General features: G+C 39.4%; 6 protein-coding genes across 11 annotated transcripts; 3 read left to right on the forward strand and 3 right to left on the reverse strand.

The window, feature by feature from the left end:
- The first annotated feature begins 2,126 nt into the window (after positions 1 to 2,126).
- On the forward strand, positions 2,127 to 5,322 carry LOC143348334 (sodium/hydrogen exchanger 9B2). Its single transcript, XM_076778422.1, has 7 exons — positions 2,127 to 2,755; positions 3,265 to 3,440; positions 3,740 to 3,858; positions 3,975 to 4,140; positions 4,599 to 4,741; positions 4,822 to 4,923; positions 5,053 to 5,322. The coding sequence occupies exons 1-7, from the start codon at positions 2,127 to 2,129 to the stop codon at positions 5,320 to 5,322; spliced, it is 1,605 nt and encodes a 534-aa protein (XP_076634537.1).
- Positions 5,323 to 6,355: 1,033 nt separating this feature from the next.
- On the forward strand, positions 6,356 to 8,762 carry LOC143348339 (protein I'm not dead yet). The gene is made up of 8 exons (XM_076778428.1): positions 6,356 to 6,505; positions 6,590 to 6,970; positions 7,057 to 7,118; positions 7,195 to 7,507; positions 7,626 to 7,768; positions 7,894 to 7,988; positions 8,093 to 8,376; positions 8,454 to 8,762. The coding sequence occupies exons 1-8, from the start codon at positions 6,356 to 6,358 to the stop codon at positions 8,739 to 8,741; spliced, it is 1,716 nt and encodes a 571-aa protein (XP_076634543.1). The 3' UTR covers positions 8,742 to 8,762.
- A 157-nt stretch (positions 8,763 to 8,919) lies between these two features.
- On the reverse strand, positions 8,920 to 9,962 carry Pa1 (PTIP binding protein Pa1). 2 transcript variants are annotated; one of them, XM_076776600.1, is made up of 3 exons: positions 9,735 to 9,962; positions 9,475 to 9,635; positions 8,920 to 9,395 (listed from the first exon to the last, which is right to left on the reverse strand). In XM_076776600.1, exons 1-3 carry the CDS (start codon positions 9,750 to 9,752, stop codon positions 9,170 to 9,172), a joined length of 405 nt encoding a protein of 134 aa, XP_076632715.1. In that variant the 5' UTR covers positions 9,753 to 9,962; the 3' UTR covers positions 8,920 to 9,169. The 2 variants fall into 2 exon arrangements, with proteins under 2 accessions (XP_076632715.1, XP_076632714.1); XM_076776599.1 differs by having other exon boundaries at positions 8,923 to 9,395; positions 9,716 to 9,960.
- Positions 9,963 to 10,211: 249 nt separating this feature from the next.
- LOC143347472 (gustatory receptor for sugar taste 43a) lies at positions 10,212 to 13,713 on the forward strand. The gene is given in 8 exon segments (XM_076776664.1): positions 10,212 to 11,076; positions 11,553 to 11,754; positions 11,827 to 12,043; positions 12,128 to 12,482; positions 12,787 to 12,864; positions 12,935 to 13,209; positions 13,298 to 13,456; positions 13,553 to 13,713. Coding segments are annotated over 8 exon segments (1,497 nt in total). The 5' UTR covers positions 10,212 to 11,024; the 3' UTR covers positions 13,712 to 13,713.
- A 90-nt stretch (positions 13,714 to 13,803) lies between these two features.
- Positions 13,804 to 21,106, reverse strand: LOC143347469 (phosphatidylinositol-3,5-bisphosphate 3-phosphatase MTMR4). 4 transcript variants are annotated; one of them, XM_076776658.1, is made up of 16 exons: positions 20,875 to 21,106; positions 20,488 to 20,741; positions 19,242 to 19,556; positions 18,980 to 19,166; positions 18,737 to 18,915; positions 18,462 to 18,663; positions 18,116 to 18,306; positions 17,811 to 18,006; positions 17,546 to 17,731; positions 17,245 to 17,409; positions 16,826 to 17,076; positions 15,989 to 16,225; positions 15,554 to 15,854; positions 15,314 to 15,415; positions 15,011 to 15,195; positions 13,804 to 14,720 (listed from the first exon to the last, which is right to left on the reverse strand). In XM_076776658.1, the coding sequence occupies exons 2-16, from the start codon at positions 20,544 to 20,546 to the stop codon at positions 14,405 to 14,407; spliced, it is 3,072 nt and encodes a 1,023-aa protein (XP_076632773.1). In that variant the 5' UTR covers positions 20,547 to 20,741; positions 20,875 to 21,106; the 3' UTR covers positions 13,804 to 14,404. The 4 variants fall into 4 exon arrangements, with proteins under 4 accessions (XP_076632773.1, XP_076632775.1, XP_076632772.1 ...); XM_076776660.1 differs by having other exon boundaries at positions 15,554 to 15,851; positions 20,488 to 21,106; XM_076776657.1 differs by having other exon boundaries at positions 20,488 to 21,106.
- Positions 21,107 to 21,294: 188 nt separating this feature from the next.
- Positions 21,295 to 23,196, reverse strand: LOC143347470 (protein OPI10 homolog). 2 transcript variants are annotated; one of them, XM_076776663.1, is made up of 3 exons: positions 23,052 to 23,196; positions 22,628 to 22,757; positions 21,295 to 22,296 (listed from the first exon to the last, which is right to left on the reverse strand). In XM_076776663.1, the coding sequence occupies exons 1-3, from the start codon at positions 23,079 to 23,081 to the stop codon at positions 21,866 to 21,868; spliced, it is 591 nt and encodes a 196-aa protein (XP_076632778.1). In that variant the 5' UTR covers positions 23,082 to 23,196; the 3' UTR covers positions 21,295 to 21,865. The 2 variants fall into 2 exon arrangements, with proteins under 2 accessions (XP_076632778.1, XP_076632777.1); XM_076776662.1 differs by having other exon boundaries at positions 22,977 to 23,196.
- Between the last annotated feature and the right edge of the window lie 448 nt (positions 23,197 to 23,644).

Genomic DNA, 23,644 nt, shown 5'->3' on the forward strand with positions numbered 1-23,644 from the left:
TGCCCTCAACGACTACCGGTGCTTGCACGAAAGAAGCAAGTGCCCATTCGGGTAGCAGGTCCTAACGGTCAATCGCGTTTCTCTGGTGGTACGATTCAAGGAATCAGACGGTTCTTTGGTCGATGTGCACGGCAATTCTGTCGTACGGAAGTTCTCGACTCCAGGATCTCTCTCTTTGTTAACCGTCCCGAGTCGGGTTCATTGGCTCCCAAGAGTATGCTAAATTCCTTCTTTCATAATACCTTATAATCGCTCTAAATGTTGCTCGAATCTAGTTAATTTCTAATCAAATTACTCGACAAATTTTTCTACGCATTTTTCATGTAATTAATCAGTTATAAACAACTATTGGAAACGATAGTTTTCTCATTCGGCGTTTAAAATATCCATATCGTACCATACTACGCCATCTGCAAATTGGGATTCGAACTACTGAAAATTACCAGGAGCGCAGAACAGGAAAAGAGGCGTCGACGAACGAGACTAGAAAGAGAGAATATAAGATCGCCATTTGATTATTCACTAATTACTCTTTTCCTGTGAATAAAATATGAACTTTCAGAGTTTAATATTGCAGTATAAATTGGCAATATTAGAGAAGTTCTTTCTCGTGAATAGCGAATTTTAAATAGTTATTGTACTCTTAAAGTGAGGTTACATAGTACATGCGACGCCCTCGTTTTAATTTGTAAGCAACTACTTCTCTATTCCTCTGTTAGAAACCGATATCTAAAACGCGGCCACGTACGAGATTCAGGGTGAATGGTACATTCAATGAAATTTTCTGTTACATAATTCGAGGGGTTACAAAAATCTCTTTACTATTTTTGTACTAATTTTTCGTATCCATTATTGATTCAGAGTGGAACAAGATCTCAACGCTATTGGCGACACGAATTAAAACTAAGTTACACATTTAAAAACGATTGATATTCAGAATGACTTAAATCTGGTTGCTATGTTGGATCTATATATTAATAAAATATGTTTTTCGATCGTTACGTCCAAAACATTTGACATACTTTACAATCGAGCTTTATAATAAATTACGCGAAGATTGTAACCTATTTGCTGATATCGTGTACCATATAATTAATCATTGTATGAAGCTGCTGCAGGTGATACAATTAGTTGCATACTAAATATTATCGATTCTCGAGGTCTCTTCGCTTCGTGGTCGCTACGTATAGAGACCCGCCCTAACCACATGCTTTCCTTTTACACGGAATTTGAATACCTTCTATCCACATTCTCTTAACATACGTTTGCAAAGCTATCGAGAAAACAGAACAATAAAGGAAATTTTCAAAAGACTCTGCCTGAAACAAAAGTTAACTATAACAAGATTTAATTCTGTTTGAGATATCATATGTTTCTCATAAATTAAATAAGAATCTACGATACAATACGTCCTTAAGTAATAATTACCCCTACTTTCTTAACGAAATGATATTAGATTTTTCCAAAGTGCAAGATTAGAATACCGTCTTAATTTTTCACAAAATCTGTACTTCAGTTTCTGCGACACCAACTCCCAGTAAATATCTACTCTACCTCTATCTCGCGTGTGCCTACACTTCGTCGGTTCGTATACCTCGGCTGTGGTCGCAAACTAAGTGAAGTATCGACCTCGGGAAACATCAATGATATTCCAGGGCACTCTGCGTTTAAGTACGACACCGAGAATCACGATCAACCCAACTAACGAAATAATAAATGCAGAAACTCCAAACCGTCCATCGATCATAACAATCTGAGAATATATTTTACGAATAACGTTTGCGAAAAGGTTAATGGCGTCTGTCCGAGGGAACCTGTCAATATCAAACAAAACAATCGAATTAAAACATAACCTGAACCCCAACGGTACGCGTAATATTTCGTTATCAAATATCAAGAGGAGTATGTTCGAAAGAGAAAGAGAACAGTTGTATTTGCTGTTATAGACGGCGAATCGTATACACGGAGAACAAATTCGTTGAACAATTGTGTCGATTTAAAGTGTAATATGAACGTAAACAGTCCTTGGACGAATACTGGTTAAGCCTGCGAGAGGAACTCGTCCGCATAAAGATTCGCGTCGAAAGAAAAAGCCCTCGAGAACGAAACAAAGATAGAAACCCGAGATGTTTGGAGGCAGAGACGTGAGGGACAGAGACGAAAGAGACAGAGAGGAGAAAGACATAGACGAAGATACCACGTGTTGTCATCTAATGGCGTTCATCCATCCCGCTGTACGAAATATCATCGTAACGACCCCAATTGTAAACAAGTGGGGAATTCATTTGACATGGGCGAATCTGTTCTGGACGGCTACCAGTATAGGATTAGTGGTACTCGGTTGGCTGGTCTTATTTTTAATATTAGGCGACACGATGATCCCGAGAAACGAAGGTTTCGGTTTGTACTTTCTCGCAGTGTTCTCTTACGCGCTCGGTTGGAGCTTGTCGTACATACCTTATTTGAATCTCCCGCCGGTGTTCGGGATGCTGCTCGCCGGTCTGATCGTCCGCAACACCGGACTGTACAATATTCGCGCGGACCTCGGTCTCACCGCGACCGCCAAGATCAGAACGTTTTGCCTGTCCTTTATCATGATACGAGCGGGACTTCAATTGTCGACCACGTCTTTGAAGAAACATCCGATCTTCCTACTGACCTTGGGCCTGATTCCTTGCTCGGTAGAAATGTTCATTGTAACCATGTGCTGCAGAGGCATTCTGCTGTACTCCTGGGACTGGTCCTTCATGACTGGGTGAGTCTGATTGTCGAAAGTACACGGTTCGACGTTCGTTTCTCCTTAAATTATCAACGTTTCTCTGCCACGAGAAAGCACAGCGTGTTTGTATCCTTACTCTTGCTGTAGTTCACTGATTGGCCGTCGCCGATCTTCGCCACCGTTTTCGACCAATCACTGTGAGTCAGCGGACTGCAAGAGGAGTGGGGATGTAAACGCGCAGTGCCTTCTTCTCGTGAAAGAATGGTACTATTTAACGTAAACAATGAACTATGAATATAGATGTCGTTTCTAAGGCACTTGCACAGGACAAATTGTAGAGTGTCTGAATATTAATTTGATTCGCGTATCAGGAGAAATATTTAATCTAGTTCTCACCTTGTCGGTGATCAATTTTCCCTCTAACATAGCATAAGGTTGTTGAAATCGGTGAGGTCGTCGACACCGCATGCATACGTGAAATGTGGTTTCTTCTTCATTTCCTCTCGTTCCTTCTCTGGTTTATCCTTCGTTCTTCCCTATCGAAGGTCGATACTCGCCTGCATGTCTCCGGTGCTAACCCTCAACGGTATCTTAGCTCTGGCTGAACATGGCTACGGCGAAGACAAGGGACTGGCAACTATACTTTGCACCGCTGCCTGTATCGACGACGTCCATATTGTCTCTGTTTTCGCTGTCTGCTTCTCGATCGTTTTCGCGAACGGTAAGCGCGCCGTCGTTGCCAAGCCTTCAACAGAGATTGACACGTTTCATTCGAACAATAGATAACTAAACACGTACGGGTAGTTTTTCAATTTTTTAGCGGCCCTATTAAGATCGATTTATAATATCTGTATATAATCTTTATTTATAAAGTATGTATATATCTTTTTTCTTTTCACCAACAGCATAATATAAATCAAGCATTAAAAGAACGAAAGAAAATTTTTATCTAAATAAGAAACTTGCTCATCTCTGACAATTACGAATAATTAATAAGAAAGTAAAATTCGAGCTTTTCAGAAGAAAACAGAACCGCGTGGTGGTTTTACATACCCGTCGGTCTTCGAGACTTTATACTGGGCATTCTAATGGGATCCATCTTGGGAATTTGGTTCACTTTTTTCCCTCATCGCAGTCACGTAAGTACCCGTCCTTGTTTCAATTTTTTTTCTTTTTTTTTTTTGTCGAATACAGGATGTTTTTACCTCCGCTCCCCCAATCTGTCATTTTCTTCGTTTATTCCGCTACGAACTAGGAATACGCGACCTGTTTCCGTATGATCGGGTTGGTGCTTGGATCCCTGATGTGCACCGCCTTCACGGCGACCATTGCCATATCCGGTGGCGGATTCCTTGCCTGCGTTATCATGTCGTTCGTCGCGATCACCGGTTGGAGAATCTTGTCAACATCTTTCGACGTTAGTATTTCCACGCGACGTTACGTTCGATTCTGTAGGATAAACCAGGGTAATACGCCTCACCTAACATTACCGTAAAATAGCGGATTTGTCTTGAACTGGACTATGACGATATAATGCTATGATATAATGCAAATATGCCTTATTAATTGACTACTAAACCAACGCAAATAAATGAAAAACGATTGTTGCACTTTATGGTATTATTAAGTATCAAATAAATCAATAAAGTAAACGTCAACGAACTTATAAATATTACCACCATCACCATCTTCTTTTAATGTAAATGTTTCATTTAGACACTTTTCCTGTGCCTCTCTGTGCTCATTGATCATTATTCATACAAATTGTCGATAATGCTATACGTGTAACGAGACATATTACTCTGTCTTATCCTATAAACGAGAGACAGGCTAGGAAATCTCTATCTTTATACCTGCACATAATTCTTTCGATAGTCAGCACCTTTCCGACATGTGTCATATGTTCTGTGGCACGTGGTACAACCGATTTTGGCCGGTGTTATCGGCGCCGATATCGACTTCACGAATTGGTGTGTATCCAGACTCTTTCTTCATCTGTTATGTATCTTTATAGGATTGACCGTAAGTTGTTTCCGAATAGGGATTCGATCTGATGCGGTTCCTTCGTTTACAATAAATCTCTTCTCTGTCATACAAAACAGGCACGAAGTATCGCTACCTATTTAACGACTCTCAATACCTCGTTCACGTGGAAGGAACGATTGTTCGTTGTTGGAGCTTGGTTACCAAAAGGCACACTACAGGTATACGTAAATACTTGACTCCTCGATACAGTACTGCCTCTCTTTCTGCAATAAAATCGAACATGTTGTCAAATAAAAATAAAAATAAATGGAATAATATGGAGATAATTGATCGATTCAAACTTCAAGGCAGGCCTGGGACCGTTGGCGTTCGAACGTGTACGCAATGGACCGGATCTCGAGAAAATCGAAATGGCTCTTGACATTATTAGACTATCCGTGGTTACAGTGTTGATCCTGGCACCGCTCGGTGCCTTCCTCATAGCTTACACAGGACCGATTCTGCTCAACAAGATAACCATCGAAGAGCATGAAAGACAACGCGAATTAAGTTACTTGCGCATACTTAGTCTTCAACCTGATCCAATACCTGCAAAAAAAGGAAAGAATCCAGTTTAGTTTACACTCGCATAAACCGTTTCAATGCGTTATTAGAGTACTGTTATTATTTAAGCATTCTATTCGCAATAATGTATTTACAAAGAAATAAATATAATTTAATCTAGTTAAATTTACGCATCTACGCAACGTCTTTAGTTCTTGCGAGTCGTTGAATATTACGATCGCGAATTAAAGTCTGCACGTCGATCCCGATTGAAATTATGTTTAAAATAATTGACGATCGCTAAATTCAATTATAATTCCTCCCGTTTAGCGCTGCGGTCTTATTCTTTTCTGGATTGATAATGTCGCGTATGAGTATTTCCACAGACGAGGTATACGAGTAGGCCTTTCACCACAGACCAGGTACATATATGAGTAGACCTTTCACCACAGACCAGGTATACGAGTAGACCTTTCACCTTATGGACTTTCCTGGCCCAATCTGACTGCCATACCGACCTGAAAATTCGGAGATGATTTTAGCGTCCTCTTCTCATGGATGGCGATCAGTTGAGAGACTATTCACTGAATTAGTATTGATAGGCAAACAGCTGTAGTGTTTGCGTAAATACATGTTAGTTGACTATGGAAGGGATTAAAATTAATTTCTGAATCTGTTAGTAACGTTGCGAATGACACGAAAATAGTAATGGGGTTTCGAGTCCCATAAAATTAAATTGGATGAAAGGTCTACTCGTATACCTCGTCTGTGGTATTTCCAATAAAATCACAAAAATATTGGCGCAAGGTAACGCGCGATTTACTATCCTGTGGTAAACTAGAATAATGCGATAATTCGATCACAGGCAAGAAAATTATTTAATTTGACGAAACAACAGAACAACTATCAAATTCACGCTCGACCATATTCAGAGTGTCTATAAAAGAGGCGTATATAGAGGAATTACGTGCTTAGATACGAGCAAACAGTCTGTTACAATAGCAGTTTAATGTCACTCGCCGACATCGTGCAAACGAAGATGAAAAAAATTTTTATTTCGACGAACCGTTGAATAGAACAAATTATAAATATAAAAACGAATAAAACATGGTCGAGGGAGAAGAAGAAGAAGGAGGAAACGAGCGTAAAGACAATTTGTTGCTCGTGTTGACGTTCTTTAAAATCTACTGGAAAATAGTGTTCGCCATAGTGTGGGCAATTTTTTTGCTAGCGTTCCTTTTGGCTTACAATTTTCCGGTACGTAATTAATTAACAAAAAGAAAAAGAAGAAAAATGTCCAAACATGATGAATGATAAAACATTGACTCGCGATATTCTTAGGAAGTTAGATGCGCGTTCGTAGTACTACTAATGGGTGGATATTGGATCACCGAATGTTTCCCCATGGCAGTCACCTCCCTTATCCCGCTGGTGTTATTTCCGATATTAGGAGTACTGAGCACGGCGGACACATGCAGCTGTTACATGAACGATACCATAATGGTTTTCATAGGGGGCCTGATTCTTGCGGTAGCCATAGAACATAGCAGCCTGCATCTACGAATCGCTCTCGGAGTAATGAAGATGGTTGGCTGTACTCACGCAAAATTACTCGCCGGTTTTTGCGTTGTGACGACTTTCATATCTATGTGGGTTTCGAATACAGCAGCCACCGCCATGATGGTACCAATCATATTTGCTGTTCTCCACGAATTAGAGCAGGTTTAACATTGCAATCATCACGGCGAATTAATTTAAACATATGCATCAAAGCAACTTGTCTAATTGAGTCGTTCTCCACGCCATAGGCTGGACTTTGTAAAATCTTTGACAAAATGCCGGTGGACCCGGAACACCCGCAAGTAGAACCGTGAGTATATAAAAAAAAGACTAATAGAAAGGTATCGATAAACAAGAAAATACGCCGTTCTTACTGTAAATCACAGAGAAATGAAACCGACGAAGGTGACGAAGGCCTACTTAATGGCTGCCGCGTATTGCTCGACCTTTGGCGGAACAGGGACCATCGTGGGAACGGGCACCAACCTTACGTTTAAGGGAATATACGAAAGCACTTTCCCTACCGCCGAGGGCATCAACTTTACGCAGTGGATGGCCGCCAATATCCCCCAAATGGTCATTAATTCGTTTATAACGTGGCTTTATCTTCGTATAACTTTCATGGGATATCTCAGACCGCAAAGCAAAGACGCAAAAGAAGCAACTATCGGTGAGGAAGGAGAGGCAATTACTAACCGGGTAACAAACAGTATAAATACAGTATTACCGGAAGCAATTCTTTAATCTTAATCCTATTTTCCGACCTAACAGACGTCGGTTAATTTTCGTAGCAATTTACTCTAGTTATTTATTCCAGGTGATACAGGAGAGATACAAGGAACTAGGTATTATTTCGTTTCACGAAGCAGCAGTCGCCATCCTTTTCGTGATCTGTATATTTCTTTGGATATTCCGGAAACCCGGCTTTGTGCGCGGATGGTCCGAGGCGATTACGGATATGTGAAATATTTTTTTATCTGTGATTTCAAACTTCCATTTTTTAATTTTTTTTCCTTTCGTCTTGAAATTGTCCTCTCATCGATCGCACGGTATCGTTAAACTGGTGAACGCGAATTTACTTACAGAGACATCCGGGATTCGACGCCAGTTATATTGGTCTCTATCCTGATGTTCTTTATTCCGAAAGACCCAAGTTTTATCTACAGCTTCAGTAAAGATCGTAAGAAACAAGTTGTATCAGTTTTCTTTTCTTTATCGTAAATCAATTTTCGATAAAGAAAAGAATACGACACATTTTTTTCATACGTCTATTCGTGTTCATAGCTGCTAAAAGACCCGAGAAACCTTCAGAGGGATTGATTACGTGGGAGGTGATTCAATCAAAAATGCCTTGGAGTTTGATGTTCCTGTTGGGCGGTGGATTCGCGATATCCAAAGGCAGCATCGCTTCCTGTTTGGCCAAAAGAATCGGAGATGCCTTGGTACCGTTACGGTCCTTGCCCTCTGAACTGATCCTTATTCTCATTTGCATATTTAATGGCACTATCACGGAATTTACTTCGAACGTCGGCATCGCGAACATCACTTTACCTGTTATCGCTCAAATGGTAAGCCATAATTTCCGAAACAATAGCGCGTGACCATCGTTACCCCTTTCACGGGTATTTCACTTTGTTTTTTACAGTGTGTAGCGATGAAGATACATCCGATATACTTAATGATACCGGCAACTATAATGTGCTCGTATTCCTTTCGGTTACCGGTTGGAACACCACCAAACGCGATCATAACGATCGTCGGTCGGATTCCAACTAAATGGCTAATGGCAGCTGGCTGCGGCCCTTCTGTTTACTCTATCATAGTGCAATGTACTTGTTTCATCGTTTGGGGTACTTTCATTTACGATATCAAAGGATTCCCAGCGTGGGCTGAAAATATTCAACAGACTGGCACACAAGGGAAATGCGACTGATTCGTGAAACGAACGACCAAAATATTTTCGTACGCCCATTTCTGTTTCGTACTATTCCATTTGTTGGAAATAAAGAATGTCAACACCAGGACGCTTTACGTTTGTCCATAGTACAAACGCTCGATTTAGTTATCAAAATATTATAGATATTCCATAAAAAAAACCACATTGTTTCATTTTACAAGTGTACGTATGGCCTAGGTACTCTGTATAACATGCAGTATTTTTTTACAATCTATACTCTACAGTTCTGTTTAAAATGATTTTTTCCATTTTGTACTGTTTTAAAACTATTGCTCGATCTAGTTGCATAGGATACCCTGTGTAATAATTATCGCAAACTTTTGGCGGAATCGTATAAATTCGTTCAATGGTACAAAAGTCATTAAAATAATTGGATAAATAGCATAGATGTTAATAAAAAATAGTTAAATCTGTTGTGTCTTGGGTCCAGGCGATTCGGTCTTTTTCGGGCTTGAATTAATCTCCTGTTGCTCCAATCTGCGATGCCGCATCATGGTAGATAGTACGCCATTAAAACTAGCAGTTTTCTTTTTGGCACTTCCCTTTGGAGTACTTTCACCTATTCTGCGAACAGGTAATCTCGGTGACGACATCTCGTCCATAAAGTCGAAGTCCGACTTTTCTTGCGTCCTAGAAATACGAAAATTGTAAACAGATAATAACAGAACACGACAAAAAATTACAATACAACGCGATGTTCTATGTTTACTTGTACTCCTGCGACCCACTATCTTGTTGTCGATTGTTTGAAAGAACGGGAGAAGGACCTCTTCTACCAGGACATTTCCACTCTAGCTCCAAAACCCTGTTGTTAGCTTCGAGAGCCTCGATCAACGTTAATATATCGTCGGGTTTCAAGCTCCATTCGTTCTATATACGAACGGAAGGCAAAGACAGAAAAAGAGAGAAGAACGAGTAAAGCGCGCAGAAAGGCACGGTATGTCGCTTACTTTTCCATCCGTTTCGTACTTCTCTTCGTCGGAACATTCCAACGACCACTCTTCTTCGTTACGTTCCATCCTTTTTCTCCGTGATTGCTAAAACGTTTAGGTTAACATTCGACACAACAAACACACACTGACACTAAAATTCAACGAACATAACCTCGAAGATGTTGCACAGTTGCGTATAATCTCCGCTAGTTGTCACTACAAATCAGTGATTCGTTCGCGCCAAAAAGTAAGGAAGAACATAAACCTTTTCCCTCCGTACCGTTCGCTTCGTCTTTCATTGTCGATAGACTCGTTTCGTCAACTCTAGCAATACCTAACAAACTTTCAACGCGATTTAGATACCTTTCCTTTTTATTGGAACCTCATCCTCTCTGGTCTATAAGCACTTTGATCTTGGAAAAATTGCAAAACAAACGAACAAAGACCAAGGAAAGATGAAACGATGATTCATACACAGAATCAACAAGGAATGGATGGATAAGACGATCGATCGTTAAGTCTCGTAAAAAGGCAGCTACAGACTGTGAACATGAGTGCTCTTTCTCACGTTTCCACGAGTAGCTTGATCGAATATCGTTGCAAACATCGCGATACCGTCGCGATCGACTATCGCGACGTTTCATCGGAAAGGACACGGCGCTGATTGAAAGCAGACCGTCCAGGAGAGAGTGGGAGGAAGGAAAACCTACAAGAGGTCGAATACACATTGTTTACTCTAGATACAACCTTGACTTTTTTCTATGACGTGTTTCATGGTACTTCATTTTGTTAGATCCTCCGTAATTTTTCATTATCGCTACCCAAATGATACCCTTCCCGCCAATTATCCTGGCTGGCAATCATTCGATGCTGCCAGTTGATACGAAGAATTTACTACGTGTATAACGATGAGAAACGTGTTGTTTTTCAAGAGGATAAACATCGCGTCAAGAACGCGACAATCAATGATAATTATCTATCGACGATCTGACAAGGATAAATGCATCTATGTAGTTGTGGCTAAGGTTTAGTGGAGCGAGAATGCAATATCTATAAGGGTAAAAAGAAAGAGAAACTCGTACCCTCATAAATGTCGGTGAAGAAGTAAAATCGTTAAGAACATATCTCCATTGTGCAAACACATTTTCTGGCGTCGAGTACACGTCGAGTATTCGTTAAAGCTGCGTTTCTCGCTTTCCGTCACTCGTTATTTTCGCGTTTATCGTGCTTCGACCGTAAGATGCTCTCTTCGTCACGAATATTCTGAGATTCTACGGAAACGGAACCCGTTTGTAAAAGAGGAAGTTGCGCGCACGCTGCAACCACGATGCACATCCGATGGGACGACGGAGACAGGAGAAACACCACGAGCAAATCGAGTACTGTTTTTTTGTTTTATCCACCATTAGTTAACCCTTCAGTATTCTGACTAAACATTGTTAACAAAATTTGTTTGATGGGGTTTGCCAGACCCCGAACAAGTGATACAAGAGAATGAAATAAAAATAAAAAAAGATTCCTTTCTATCATTTCAATATTTTTTAGAATATTGACAATTGTCGATACTATAGTATTTATATTATTATAATAAATAAAAATGTGAGCAATTAATAAATACGAATAACATGTCTATAAGCATATTTATTAGTATAATATTTACCAGACTACTCTAGGGTTAATTTTGCAACGATCTCGGTGAAATCGTGCCTTGTAAAACCGAATTTGTGGATGTTTGCTCTTTTAAAGCGATCGATCTAAAAGAATTCCTTTTTGATCGATGCGTTGGGAAAAGGGAATTCCTCGAACGCGATCGAGCGAATAATTTGCGAATAAAATGATTCTCGGATGCTTCTAGAAAATCTGCTTAAACGGATGCAAGGTAACGAAGCGAAGATAGAAGGGAAAAAGGATAAACGTATGCCGCGCAGTGGTGTTTATCGAGCAAGTTTCCCAATATATTACTTTGGCAAACTATGCGGCTTGATTCCAGTTAGATTCGTCGCGCATACTATTGGAAGATGTCAGGCTCGCCTAAGTATCATTGATCTTGTCTACAGGTAAACGAAAATGATGAAACTGAGTCGTCGAATTTACGTCGGTATGATTTAATCGATTGATCGTTTCCGTAGTTTCTGCGTACTAATACTGCTACTCGGTTCGGAAATTTGGGGCCTGTGGCGAGATTTGAAAGATGGCTGGGAGTACAGCACCAGACTAAAATCGCGAACAGCAATAATCGCGACGTGCAGCGATGTCCTCGGAGTGATGAGCCTAACCGTGGTTTGCATCGTTGGCTCACCCTTTCGGTGGAAATACCTTCAAGTCGTCATAAATAAATTAATCGAGGTGGGGCAACGACTGGTCCCCATAAGTTTTGTTGTTTTTTTTCTCCCCGTACAAAATCGAAACGATCGCAAACGTTAATTTCAGGTGGATGAAAAACTCGGTGTATCGCCGGCGAAAAAGTCACGGAGATTCACGATCTGTTTAACGGTGTGTAACATCGCGTATCTGTGGTTCAACTCGGGTCTTGATTTTTATGCGTGGGATCGCAAAACGAAAGACAACAGAACGATGGGTAAAGGTCCTATTAACTATGCGCCCCTATACTTCATGTACACCGTAATCATTTCGACGGAAATTCAATACACTGTTTCGACGTACAATGTGGGACAAAGATTCGTCAATCTGAACAACAGCCTCGAAAGTCTGTTTGATAGTGGCAGCACGGCCGATCAATCCGGAAAATTTGTTGTTGGAATAGGTAAATAAAACAGAAACCGAGGCTTTCAATTAAACTTGTTAATCCCGTCTAACCCCTTGAGGCATTAGGATGATATATATTAACCCATTAAGTTTTTTGTAAATATATTCCAAATTCGTGTTATTTTCTCATAAAAAATAATACAAGTCGACTCGACGCATTTTCTTATTTGTGTAAAAAGAAAAATGTTAAGTTTAGTGTCATTTAGTCATTTAATATTCGCCACAAATTTTCTATGCGTTAAGGGGTTAACGTTCGCATATTATATCGATGAAAACGCGTCTATTTGGTTAATAATGCGCCAATCATGCAGCGACAACGGCAGCCAGTGATGTTCGCAAGTTAACATCAAACGTTGTGCCGCACAGATTGGGTAGTTATCGACACTCTCGGAATTTGAACGGTGGGTAAGTCTATTCCAGTAGAATTTGAATACTGTTTCTATAAAATTTCATGCAACCGTCTATTTACAGAAAACGAACCATACGTAAACGGTATATCCGAATTAATAACGATACATTCATCGCTTTGCGATGTAGTTTCTCTTATAAACAGTACGTTCGGCATCGTGATACTGGCCGTTACTGTAACTTGTTTGTTGCACCTAATCATCACGCCATACTTCTTGATCTTACAAGCAAACGAAAAACACGAATGGATATATCTGATAGTACAGTGTATGTGGTGTATCTTTCATGTATCTAGGATGTTGATAATCGTTCAACCCAGCTATTCCACTGTTGCGGAGGTAAGGTGAAAAGCAACGAGACGAAGGGAAAGAATGGGTATCGAACATAGAAATGGACTCAAACTTGTCATGGAATATTCTGTTTCAGGGAAAGAGAACGGCGGTTCTCGTTAGTCAGTTACTTTCCTCTAGCTTCAAAGCGGATGATCGACAGCAACTGGAAATATTTTCGCTTCAACTATTGCATCGACCACTTGAATTTTCAGCGTGCGGACTCTTTTCTTTGGACAGAACGCTGATAACGTCGGTAAGGACGTATGTACAAAGTACTCGTGCGCAGAAAAAATATAGTCGTACAGTGTATCCGCGCAAGAGAACACGTGCATACATCGTTATGTTTTAGATCGCGGGGGTGGTGACAACATACCTCGTCATACTGATACAGTTTCAGAATGCGGACGACACAAAGGGAGAAGTTGATATAATAAAAAACGCGACGCAAATATTAAAGACCGCCTCGTCGTCGCTCCAGAATTTCACAGGATTGAAGACAGGCTTCTGATCGGGAAATTCGTTCTGCGTTTCGATATTTATACTCTGTCTGTGTGCGCGCGAATGTGTAAAACGAGTGAGTAACAGACAGACAGACGATCATATACGATAATGACATTTAATATTCCAATTCTCGTAAACAGCGGCAATATACAAATACAGGTTACTCGTATCGTAATCCAACTACTAATTAACGAGTTGTTCCATCGTTCGATCGACAATTAATTAAGATCGCACCACGTACGGTGTCTAAAACTAGACGTCAGTCACAGCCTATCCAAAACGCTCCTCGGCCTCCGCCTCACTGTACCTCACGAGGATAAAAAGATTTCCTAAAAACGGGGAAACTTGAGTAGTCTCGTTCAAAGAAGCCAGGTGTCTCGTTGGATCGAATTACTCCTAACGTATATACAACACCTCGTATACTGACTCGTTTTCTCTTTGATGCTATACACTTCTTCGTACAAATTATTACACTAGCAATAAATATTAAATCGCTCGTAGAATTTAGCGCGGCGATCGTGCGACACTTGTACCATATTGATTTACGACACAACTTCCGCGTGTAACTTGAAACACCCGATAATCGCGCACGCCGGGACCACTCGTGAATACTCTCCGAGCTCGAACATCGTCCTGTCGAAAGCCAAATCGAAACCCGAATGCTGCGTTGTTGTTCCTTGTCGTTCTTTCTCACGAGCTTTCAATTTACCGTGGCTGCTGTGACCGGTGGTTGCGCTTTCTGATGCGCAATCTGCATCAAATTGTCACAACAGCTGTCTTTTGTCACGTTTAAACCCTTCGGTCTCTGACAAGTCATCAAGCTTTCAGAGTTCGACGTAAGCTCCGTGTCGTTATCGCCTTTGTTTTGATGACGAGCGTTACACTGGCAGGGACTTGTACGTCGATGAATTCGGTTAAAACAATCACTGCAGACCCTCACGGGATTGTACAGTTGTTCGCTGGGTAACGGCGTTGAATTTTCCGAACAATCCGCACAAAATATCTTGCCACAACATCTACGAGAGAAACAGAGACAATGATACGTCGACAGATACAACACCATTATAGGGGCCATAGCCATAATAATTTTCGTAATTCATTTTCAACGTGCGGGGTTGTTGTATACTGGCTGACACGAAACTTGTCACTGTTGTCGGTGCGTTCCGAAGGCACGACGTTAGCAGAACAACATTGATGTATCGTAAAGGTTTGTTTTAACATTACGCTGTAGGTGTACGCGTTAATTCCATGAGACTAAATCAAGCAGCACGCGGGTGTCAATTTCGCAGTAAATGTTCTATTTCACCTGCAATGATGCTTGCGCCTTCCGAGCCAGAATTCTGTATTGCAACCCATGCATCGATTTACCGCATGGTCAGGTACCCAAAGAGTAGGAGCAGGACCCAATTCTTCGACAGCTTCCCAAGACATATCCGATGGTAACGATTCCCCGTGATCGCCAGCACTTCCCACCGAATCAGGTAACGATCTCTGGAACACGAGCAATACCTTCCTTTTTTTCTGGCTATCTCCGATTATTCTTTAACAAGCCGAATCAAAATTATTCTTCTCCCGAGAAACATTCAGCAACGTCTTTAAAAACACTCACGATATCGTCGATGCGATCAGTGTCCGCGTTATGATTGCAAACTTGCTTGATCAGAGCCACCCTTGTCGTATGCAATTCCTTCTTTAACGCTTCTTCCTTTAGCTGAAAAACCGCAAGACACAAAACACCGTAACCGTTCGCAGACTCGTGACTTCGTTCAACAAACGTTTTTTTTTTTTTTTTTTTATTTGTTCTCTTGATTTCCGCTTATCTTATGCAAACCAAAGTGTATTTACGTACCTTATGCTCCACGATAATCTGTTGCACACGCATCTGAACATCGCAATGTACAACGGGAAGACCATCGACGTCGTCTAACCTGTCAAGATTATCTGGCATCATATCCTGACGAGTCGGGGATGCTGGACAAACGCTACTGGGTGTTCTCGATATCAGTGGCACACTGGTGTCGCTAATGTCGCTGCCCTCGTTGAAGTTGTGATTGTAGTTGCGATTACAAGAACAAACGGTTCGACCGCTGGTATTTGTCTCGATCCACGGCAAAACGATGTCCTGCGGCGAGTTTTTTTGCGACCTGCTACTCGACAAAAACTTTTCGTTGTTCAAATCGAATTTGGATTGAATTTTAGATTTGAACTCGCACTCGGACCTGAGCTTCAAGTATGTAGTTTTCAAATTCGAGCTCGGTCCAGTTTCACGGCATGTAATACTTACGCGATATTGGTGCTAGTACCGAGTAAAAAATCGTTGCTATGTATTAGTGTGTCCGTTGAACTCTCTACCGATGGATTCGCTGGCGAGTCATTCGAGACTTCAGTCGTATTATTGCATTGCTTTGATATGTCTTCGTTCTCTGGCGTAATTCTTTTCTCGTTTTCAGTCTTACATTCTACGTCGTCGTTTACATCCTTTTCCACCGTTTCTGCATCGAGCGTCAGAGAATCGAACTTTCTGTAACGACGTTACGAACGACGCGATCACAAGCTACATCACAATTTTTGGGGAGAAAAACATACGTAGTGCACGATAAAGTATTAATTTCGTATAGAGATGTATAATCTAATCTCGAACTTCTCAAATATCGATCCTTTCTTGCGTGTATTTTCTTGGAGTTCTCAAGTGTTGACAAAGTAATTGTCAAAATTTTTAAAAAATGGCGGAGTTATAAGACTTTGAATTAAGCTATCGAGCTTATAACACTGTCAGAGCGAGTCTATCCTGAGATCACAAGCATGTAATCTACTCTCTAGCCACTCCACAACAAGGGATAAAGACTCAAAATTACTAGCCCTCTCAACATTCTCTGTATCATTGATGTTTGACAAAACTTATGAAGTACTGCAACATGCATAATTATACAAAGTACAAATGTACAAAGTTTAAAATCGATAGCTCTAATAGTTTCTTTCAAACAAATCGCAAAGAAAGCCTACGTTTACGCTTTCTAAATCAGATTACCTCACTAATGGTGACACTTTCGCTTTATTCTCTTGTCTTATGTACATTACTACTACTCTATTAATATATATGAAAAACAAAAACGGTGATTACGTTTCCACCGAAATACTTGGGTCGCTGAGTCTACGGTGCAGGTAGGCCGCGTGATCGGGAGTGTGCATAAGATCCCCATACGATCGAGTTTTAGTCATTTGTCCCTGTGGTTCTTCGCTTTCACCACTCTCAATATCTATCATCGTTACTCTCTGTTTATCATCCCTGATATCTAGAGAGGATTCGGTAGAACCTAAATATACCTCGGCCCACAAAACAAGGTCCCGAACGTTACAACTTGGCCATAATACCTAGTAACAAAAAATCGTCAATCACATACGTACATTCAAATATGCGCTACGCGTACGCAAAGTATAAATGTAACAGGATTGTCAAAAGCAAAATAAAATGAATAATCGTATTACGAATTTATTACAACCGCTGATATATATTGTTATATTAGATGAAAAATATCCTACTTCATTCTTTAAAGGCGTGTATAAATGATTTACGAACGAACTGGAATTCAGGAAGCGCCAAACTGAAAATGTACGATCCCGTATTCTCAGTTGTAGCCTCTCTTGTCTCCTATTGCAAAGGAACGTACCAAAAAGCTGCGAATACGTATGCTGTGCTAACTTCACCTGAAATTAATCGAGTATGAGTCAAACGGTGTTAGCGCTGTAGCGTCAGAAATTGAACGACACGTATTTCAAACATTTGCGTATGTACAAACAAATAGATGAAAATAGTAAATATGTATTATGTCAATATACTCACAAGATACGCCGGAGACATCTGAAAACTACACTTAAATTTTAGGGTTAACTGGTGTACACAGTCAAGCCACTGCAAAAATACCGGACATCGTTCATTTAGATCTTCATAACCAACTGTTTGTCCACAACGATCCGCGAATTTATGTCCAAAGTCTAACCATTCTCTCTCGCATAAGATTTGAAATCCCTGACGACGATAAAGCAGAATAACAAAACGACTGTTCTGTAACGAACAAAAAGAGTAAATGGGAGTACCTTCGGCATACCTCCATAGTTCGGTAATACGGATCAAGGAGGATCTGCGCTAAAGTAACTATCTGAGGCGTTCTATCCCAACCGTCGCTACAATGTACTAATACCGGTCGACCATCTCTTTCTATTGCAGATGCAACAGTCACTGCTGCACGTAATAATCCAGACATATGTTGCAACCACCGTGTCCCTTCTAATAGACTAAGCCAGCTGCAAAACAGAAGAAAATTATTCGTCAGAAATGTCTAAAAAAAAAAAAACTCACAGATTATAAGTATGATCTATACGAAATGTATAATGAAATGGAATATTCATTTACTTGGGTTGATCTGTATTTGATGCGCAAAGTTGCCTCAATGCGTGAAAACTCTTCCGTATAGAATGAATGTTTGGTAAATTCATGAACTGTATATCGCAACTGGGATAATATTCGGGACATTCGCACCCACCACCGCGCGCTCTATTCGCCACAGCAGTTGTGTATGATCTGGCGTCCACGATTAAAACTTTCTGCAAGTAACGCATTATTTATTTATTTGCGGGGAAACCCCTTTAGTTTACAAAGACATAAAGACGCCGAAGCAACAAAAAAGTTATTGAACAATGAAAACGCATTATGATTTGAAAGAAACGCTTCAAATTCATTCGTAATATTCGATACCCACTTTGGTATTATTTGTTGTAGTACCATTGACGCCAGCATTGGGATAAGTAATAGGAGAATCCACCATCGTCGATTCACCTTTATCGTAAGAACATGCATGTGAAAGGGCCTTCAGAAGAGCTTCATCTTCTGCACTTCTCCAACCGAGCCAACCGACTTCCGGTTGACTACTTCGTGCTATCACTGCACCATTGTTCACGTGTCTGCAAAGCAAGAGAAGCAACATTAAAGAAAACAATATTTTGAAATAATATGAAAGTTATTTTCCCATAATACCTCCATACAACAGCAGGAATTCGACGAGAACTACGAAACTTGGCCGCCATATCCAGAATAGCATCGGAAATGCAAGCAGGAACCAAGAGCAGTGGTGGATACGATGGACACATTCGATAATCTTTATTAATTTGACTAATACGCCATGTACCATGCAAATTAAATTTCAGTCGTTCCACCTAAGAAACAGCAACAAAATAATCAAATTTAATGAAATTACAATGTACCATATGATTTAATTACCTCTGAGTTAAAGGTAGCAGTATAGGAAGTATTGTCCTTTCCAAGCTTAGAAAAATCATTGCCTTCCTCGATAGACCAAGCATAATATGCAAAAGCAAATATATCCTCTATGCTTTTAGGTGGATAAGTCACTTTATGTAGTCTCTTAAACCATTCTAAACAATGTTCATTCGTGGAAAAGGCACAACTGAAACATTAAAGTGCGAATGATTTGATATTAATGTACAAAGATACAGTTTATATAAATAAAATAACATCGTACCTCAGAGAACGTGCATCTTTGCAACCGATATGTAAGAAGAAAATCTCTTTAACTTCTAGCTGTTCTATTAAACCCAGTGGTATATTGTAGCACGTTTGACTCAATTGTAAATAAAGTCTATAATTAGAAAGAGCCAACACTCCATCCGATGTACGTCCAAGTGCTACAATGGATTCTCCACTCAGAGGAGTAAATGGAATTGCGAGTGTTTCATCTTCGCATTCAAGATTTGTGTGCTTTGGAAACAATTCCGAAACATGTATATGACAGATAGATTGCAAACTTGTTGGCTCTTCTGAATTCTCCATCTCCGTTCTATGACATATCATTCAGAAACTTCATTCTTCTTCTCAAAGGTGAGAAATTTTATTTGTGAATCGTACCTTATTCGCATCATCTATGTATACAACCTGAGGCTAGATTACTTGAACTTCTCAAATTTAATCATATAGATTTACTACTATGCATTAAAGTACACTTATATTAGGCAGATGTTACAATTTATCCCAATGACATAACTACACCATACATATCCATTTTAGGTGTTTTAACGGACTTGTATAATTACTAGTACACGTCATCGCAAATTTACGAATAGTTGGAGTGTCGTTCGCGATCTACCGTTTGACGAGCATATCGTGTAAAAACACTATCGCAGAAATCGCGACTTATGATCATAAATTTGCGATCACCCCGAATGAAGCAATAAAATACACAAGCAGATGTGTCACTGATACGATGTAAAGAAACGGTAATGAATGCCACGATGATTTGTTACCACTTGTCGACTTCTATCATCCTAGAACAATATACCACATACGAAAATGTTTTGGAACGAAAGTAAACGCACAGAATAAAAGTTTCTCTTTTAACACTTAAAGAATCAATGATTACGACAGAAACACCAACACGTATTTCGTGGTAAATTTTCAATGCTACCGAGGCTTTCGAGGTACTTTAAACGGCAGATTTATCAGATATCGCGAGTAAACAAAATACACGAATTAAAATCCCGCAAAACTAGCAAAATCTTTGAAATCTATGTATACTTGTTCACAACTACACGCGGCACTACTAACTCTATACGTTATTCGATTACAGACGATTGCCAAACTAAACGGAATTATACGTAACGTTAGAAGAAACAGAAACGTTAAAAACACACGAAGCACTTTGAAGCAGAGCAACCGTAAAGGCTGTAATTTTTCTGGCAAACGACGATAGACAGCGAGCGACGATACCTTACCTTGGACTGCGAAATTTCTCCGCGATGGACGATATCCAATGACCGTTCTGATACTTCATACACAATCCATAGACAGTCGTTTACAGAAGAAACAGTTTAAGGACATTACTCGACACAGAGGCCATCCATTCCCCCCGTAAAGAGATACGATGCCGTTGATTTCGATTTTGTCGAATACGTAGATCTTTAAAATTCTTTAGTACGTACGCAGATAGCTTACGGGATGAACGACTCCGTAACTAATCTCATGCGAGCTGAATTCAAACACGATTACTTTTCGTTACGACGGCTCGGAAAAATGGCTAGCATCGCGCACACAATGTTCATCAATCAAATCGACTGTTTTTTTTTCTTTAGCTCTAACGAGACAATAATGTCAAGACTTACTCGATTTCCAATTAATTTTTATAAAAGATACTCCTTCAGTCCGATGTGAAAGTTACACTGACAGATTAGTCTATAATACAAATCAAGCCGCTTTTCCATTGCTCAAGCATTTTCTTCTAAACGATTTCCAACAAACGAAACTTTTTCACAGAGAACTTTTAAGTTATCTTGTCATTGGTCGTTATATTACCAATAGTCTATTTCCTTTTAACAATTGCTAATATTTAACATCGAACTTCACAAAGTAGAAAACACCTATTACCATGGGTTATATATAACCATGGTCATGCATTTTGTATGCATATGATGGGTGCACTGATGTATCATGCATATATATATATATATACACACGACACACATACATTCATATGTATATATAGATATAATATCGTCGAGGGAATTTTATTATGCAAGCATGCATCAATGAATTGTAACCTTGTTTTTTCATAAAAATACAGAGCTGTATGGTAAACATTGCTGCTGCACTTGTTGCAGTTTCCACCATAGAGATTTTCGTGACAATTACATCGAAATTCGAATAAAATGAACGCTGACACATACGTTTTCTAAATTACTAATAATGGATTTGTATATTAGTTTTGCGTTATCAAAAATTTAATATTTATATTTTACTTTTACATTATTGCAAGTGCATTTTTCATAAATCGCAGAACATTCGCAACGAAAACCGTACACTAGCTGTGTAGTTGATAATGATAAATTCAAAATTCATAAATACAATTATCTTTTACAATATAAACATAGTCGATATTGCGTAAAAAAGCTTAGAGGTGGCAAACTCTATATATAGTACGCGATAGCATCGTACATATTCTTATTATTATCATACTGATGAAAATATAAAAAATGGTAATTTATGTATGCAATAAACTTTCTTTCGCGAAAGAAAGCGTGTACAATAAAGATTGGCGTGTCGCTTTAATGCAAAATGGAAATGAACTAATGAGAATCGGTTAGTCGCAATTTCCCATCATGCTTTCCAAAAATTTGGATTTTGCTGCAACCTTCTCTCAAAAGTTTCATACCATCCTTGGATAGTAGACAGTGGTACAAAATTTTCAGTTGGATTTGGTGTCATTTGTGCCTGAGTCACTGAAAAACTTGATACATAATTCAAAAAGCTGGTAATCATCTTTTGAACGAATTCCAAGAAAGAGTTTGATATGGCTAGAGACACTGTAGCTGCTTGCTGCTCTATGACCCCAATAGGTTCAATTGAAACTCCTATTTGCGCTACATGGGAAATCTTTCCCACTCCAAAAATTCCTAAATTACTATTCTCAAATTCATGGTTTTTCTTCAATGTTGATATCTTAAATATGGCTGATGGTTTACAATTCGAGATATATCCCAGAAATTGCCAATTTGGTGGAGCTGTTGGATCTGGCCAACTGAAATATACTGAAAAAATTAAATTTTAATTAATTTTACATAAACACCATTATACAGGTGTGCACAATTTTTCAACCATTTACAGCCATTTGATAAAAAGGTTTTGAAAAAGTTTGTTGATATTAATTATACGACAAATGACAATAATAAAAATTTAAAAAATTGTTGTCAAAGCAAAATCAAGGGCACCTTAATGTGTTTTTTCAAACAAGACCACATATTATACAATAATTGTACTAATAGATTACTAGATTTACAGTAGTTTTAAATGGCTATAAAAAATTGTGCATGTTATAGAATACAGCTTGTATACATATAATTGTAACAATATGATACATACCTGCACCACCTGCTCCATCAGGAAATGGTATAACACCTGTAAGGAATACCACAATATGATTTATGTTATCTGCATCAGGTACTGTTATCAAAAACTGATTATCTCCTATTTGTTGGAAATCTGTTTGTACCTGCAAGATATAAAGATGTACGTTAGATTTGTTCACCAAAAATTACAAATTGAGATGCTTGTGACATGTTAATGATGAAAAAAATTGGGTAAACCGAGAGTATTATCAAAGCCTAGTAAGAATAAAACACAAGAATAAACAAATGAGAAATTACAAAAGATTATTCAAACAAATCCTATAGATGTGCATTTATATATTAAACATAAATAGTTTATTTACATGAAACAGTCGATTTGATAACATAAACGAAACACAATTTCGGTATTCATTATCACGAAAAAGATTCACACTTACAAATCGACCAGATACAATTATACCAAGCATTTTTGCGAAGAGTCTAGATCATTCTACTGTCTTCACTTTATCACGCTACACCGGAAAATGCACAGTACGCATGCAACGAACGTGACACCAACCAAACACAAGAACGCGAAACCAATGTTTATCCACGATTTATACGACTATAGATTGGAAACTCGGTACAAGCATCAAGCGTTCAAACTAGAGGCGCATTCACATGTACACGACTGTTCTCTACCACGAATATTTCTATGCAAAACATTTACATCCGGAAATGCGAGTATCCGGCTCGAAGACGTTTCTTATTTTTCTTTTTGTTTCTGACAAATAGTGTACTAGCAAATTACTTCCGAAATTACTTCGGGCAGCTTCGGAATAATCGAGAAAGAGGGCATGTGTCAGTTTGCCTTTGTCGACTTTCCGAAACTTCACGAGCTCACGTACGCGTGATCTTCCATGTTTGAGTAGGGCACCGGGTGCTGAATCTGGCATCTCTGGTATCTATTCGACATAGTACTGTACTGCCACCTGTGTCAAAACCCAATGAATTGAATGACTTAGTCACAGACGAGATATGCAAGCATACC

Source organism: Colletes latitarsis, chromosome 11 (genome assembly GCF_051014445.1).
Source record: "Colletes latitarsis isolate SP2378_abdomen chromosome 11, iyColLati1, whole genome shotgun sequence".
NCBI lineage: Eukaryota > Metazoa > Arthropoda > Insecta > Hymenoptera > Colletidae > Colletes > Colletes latitarsis.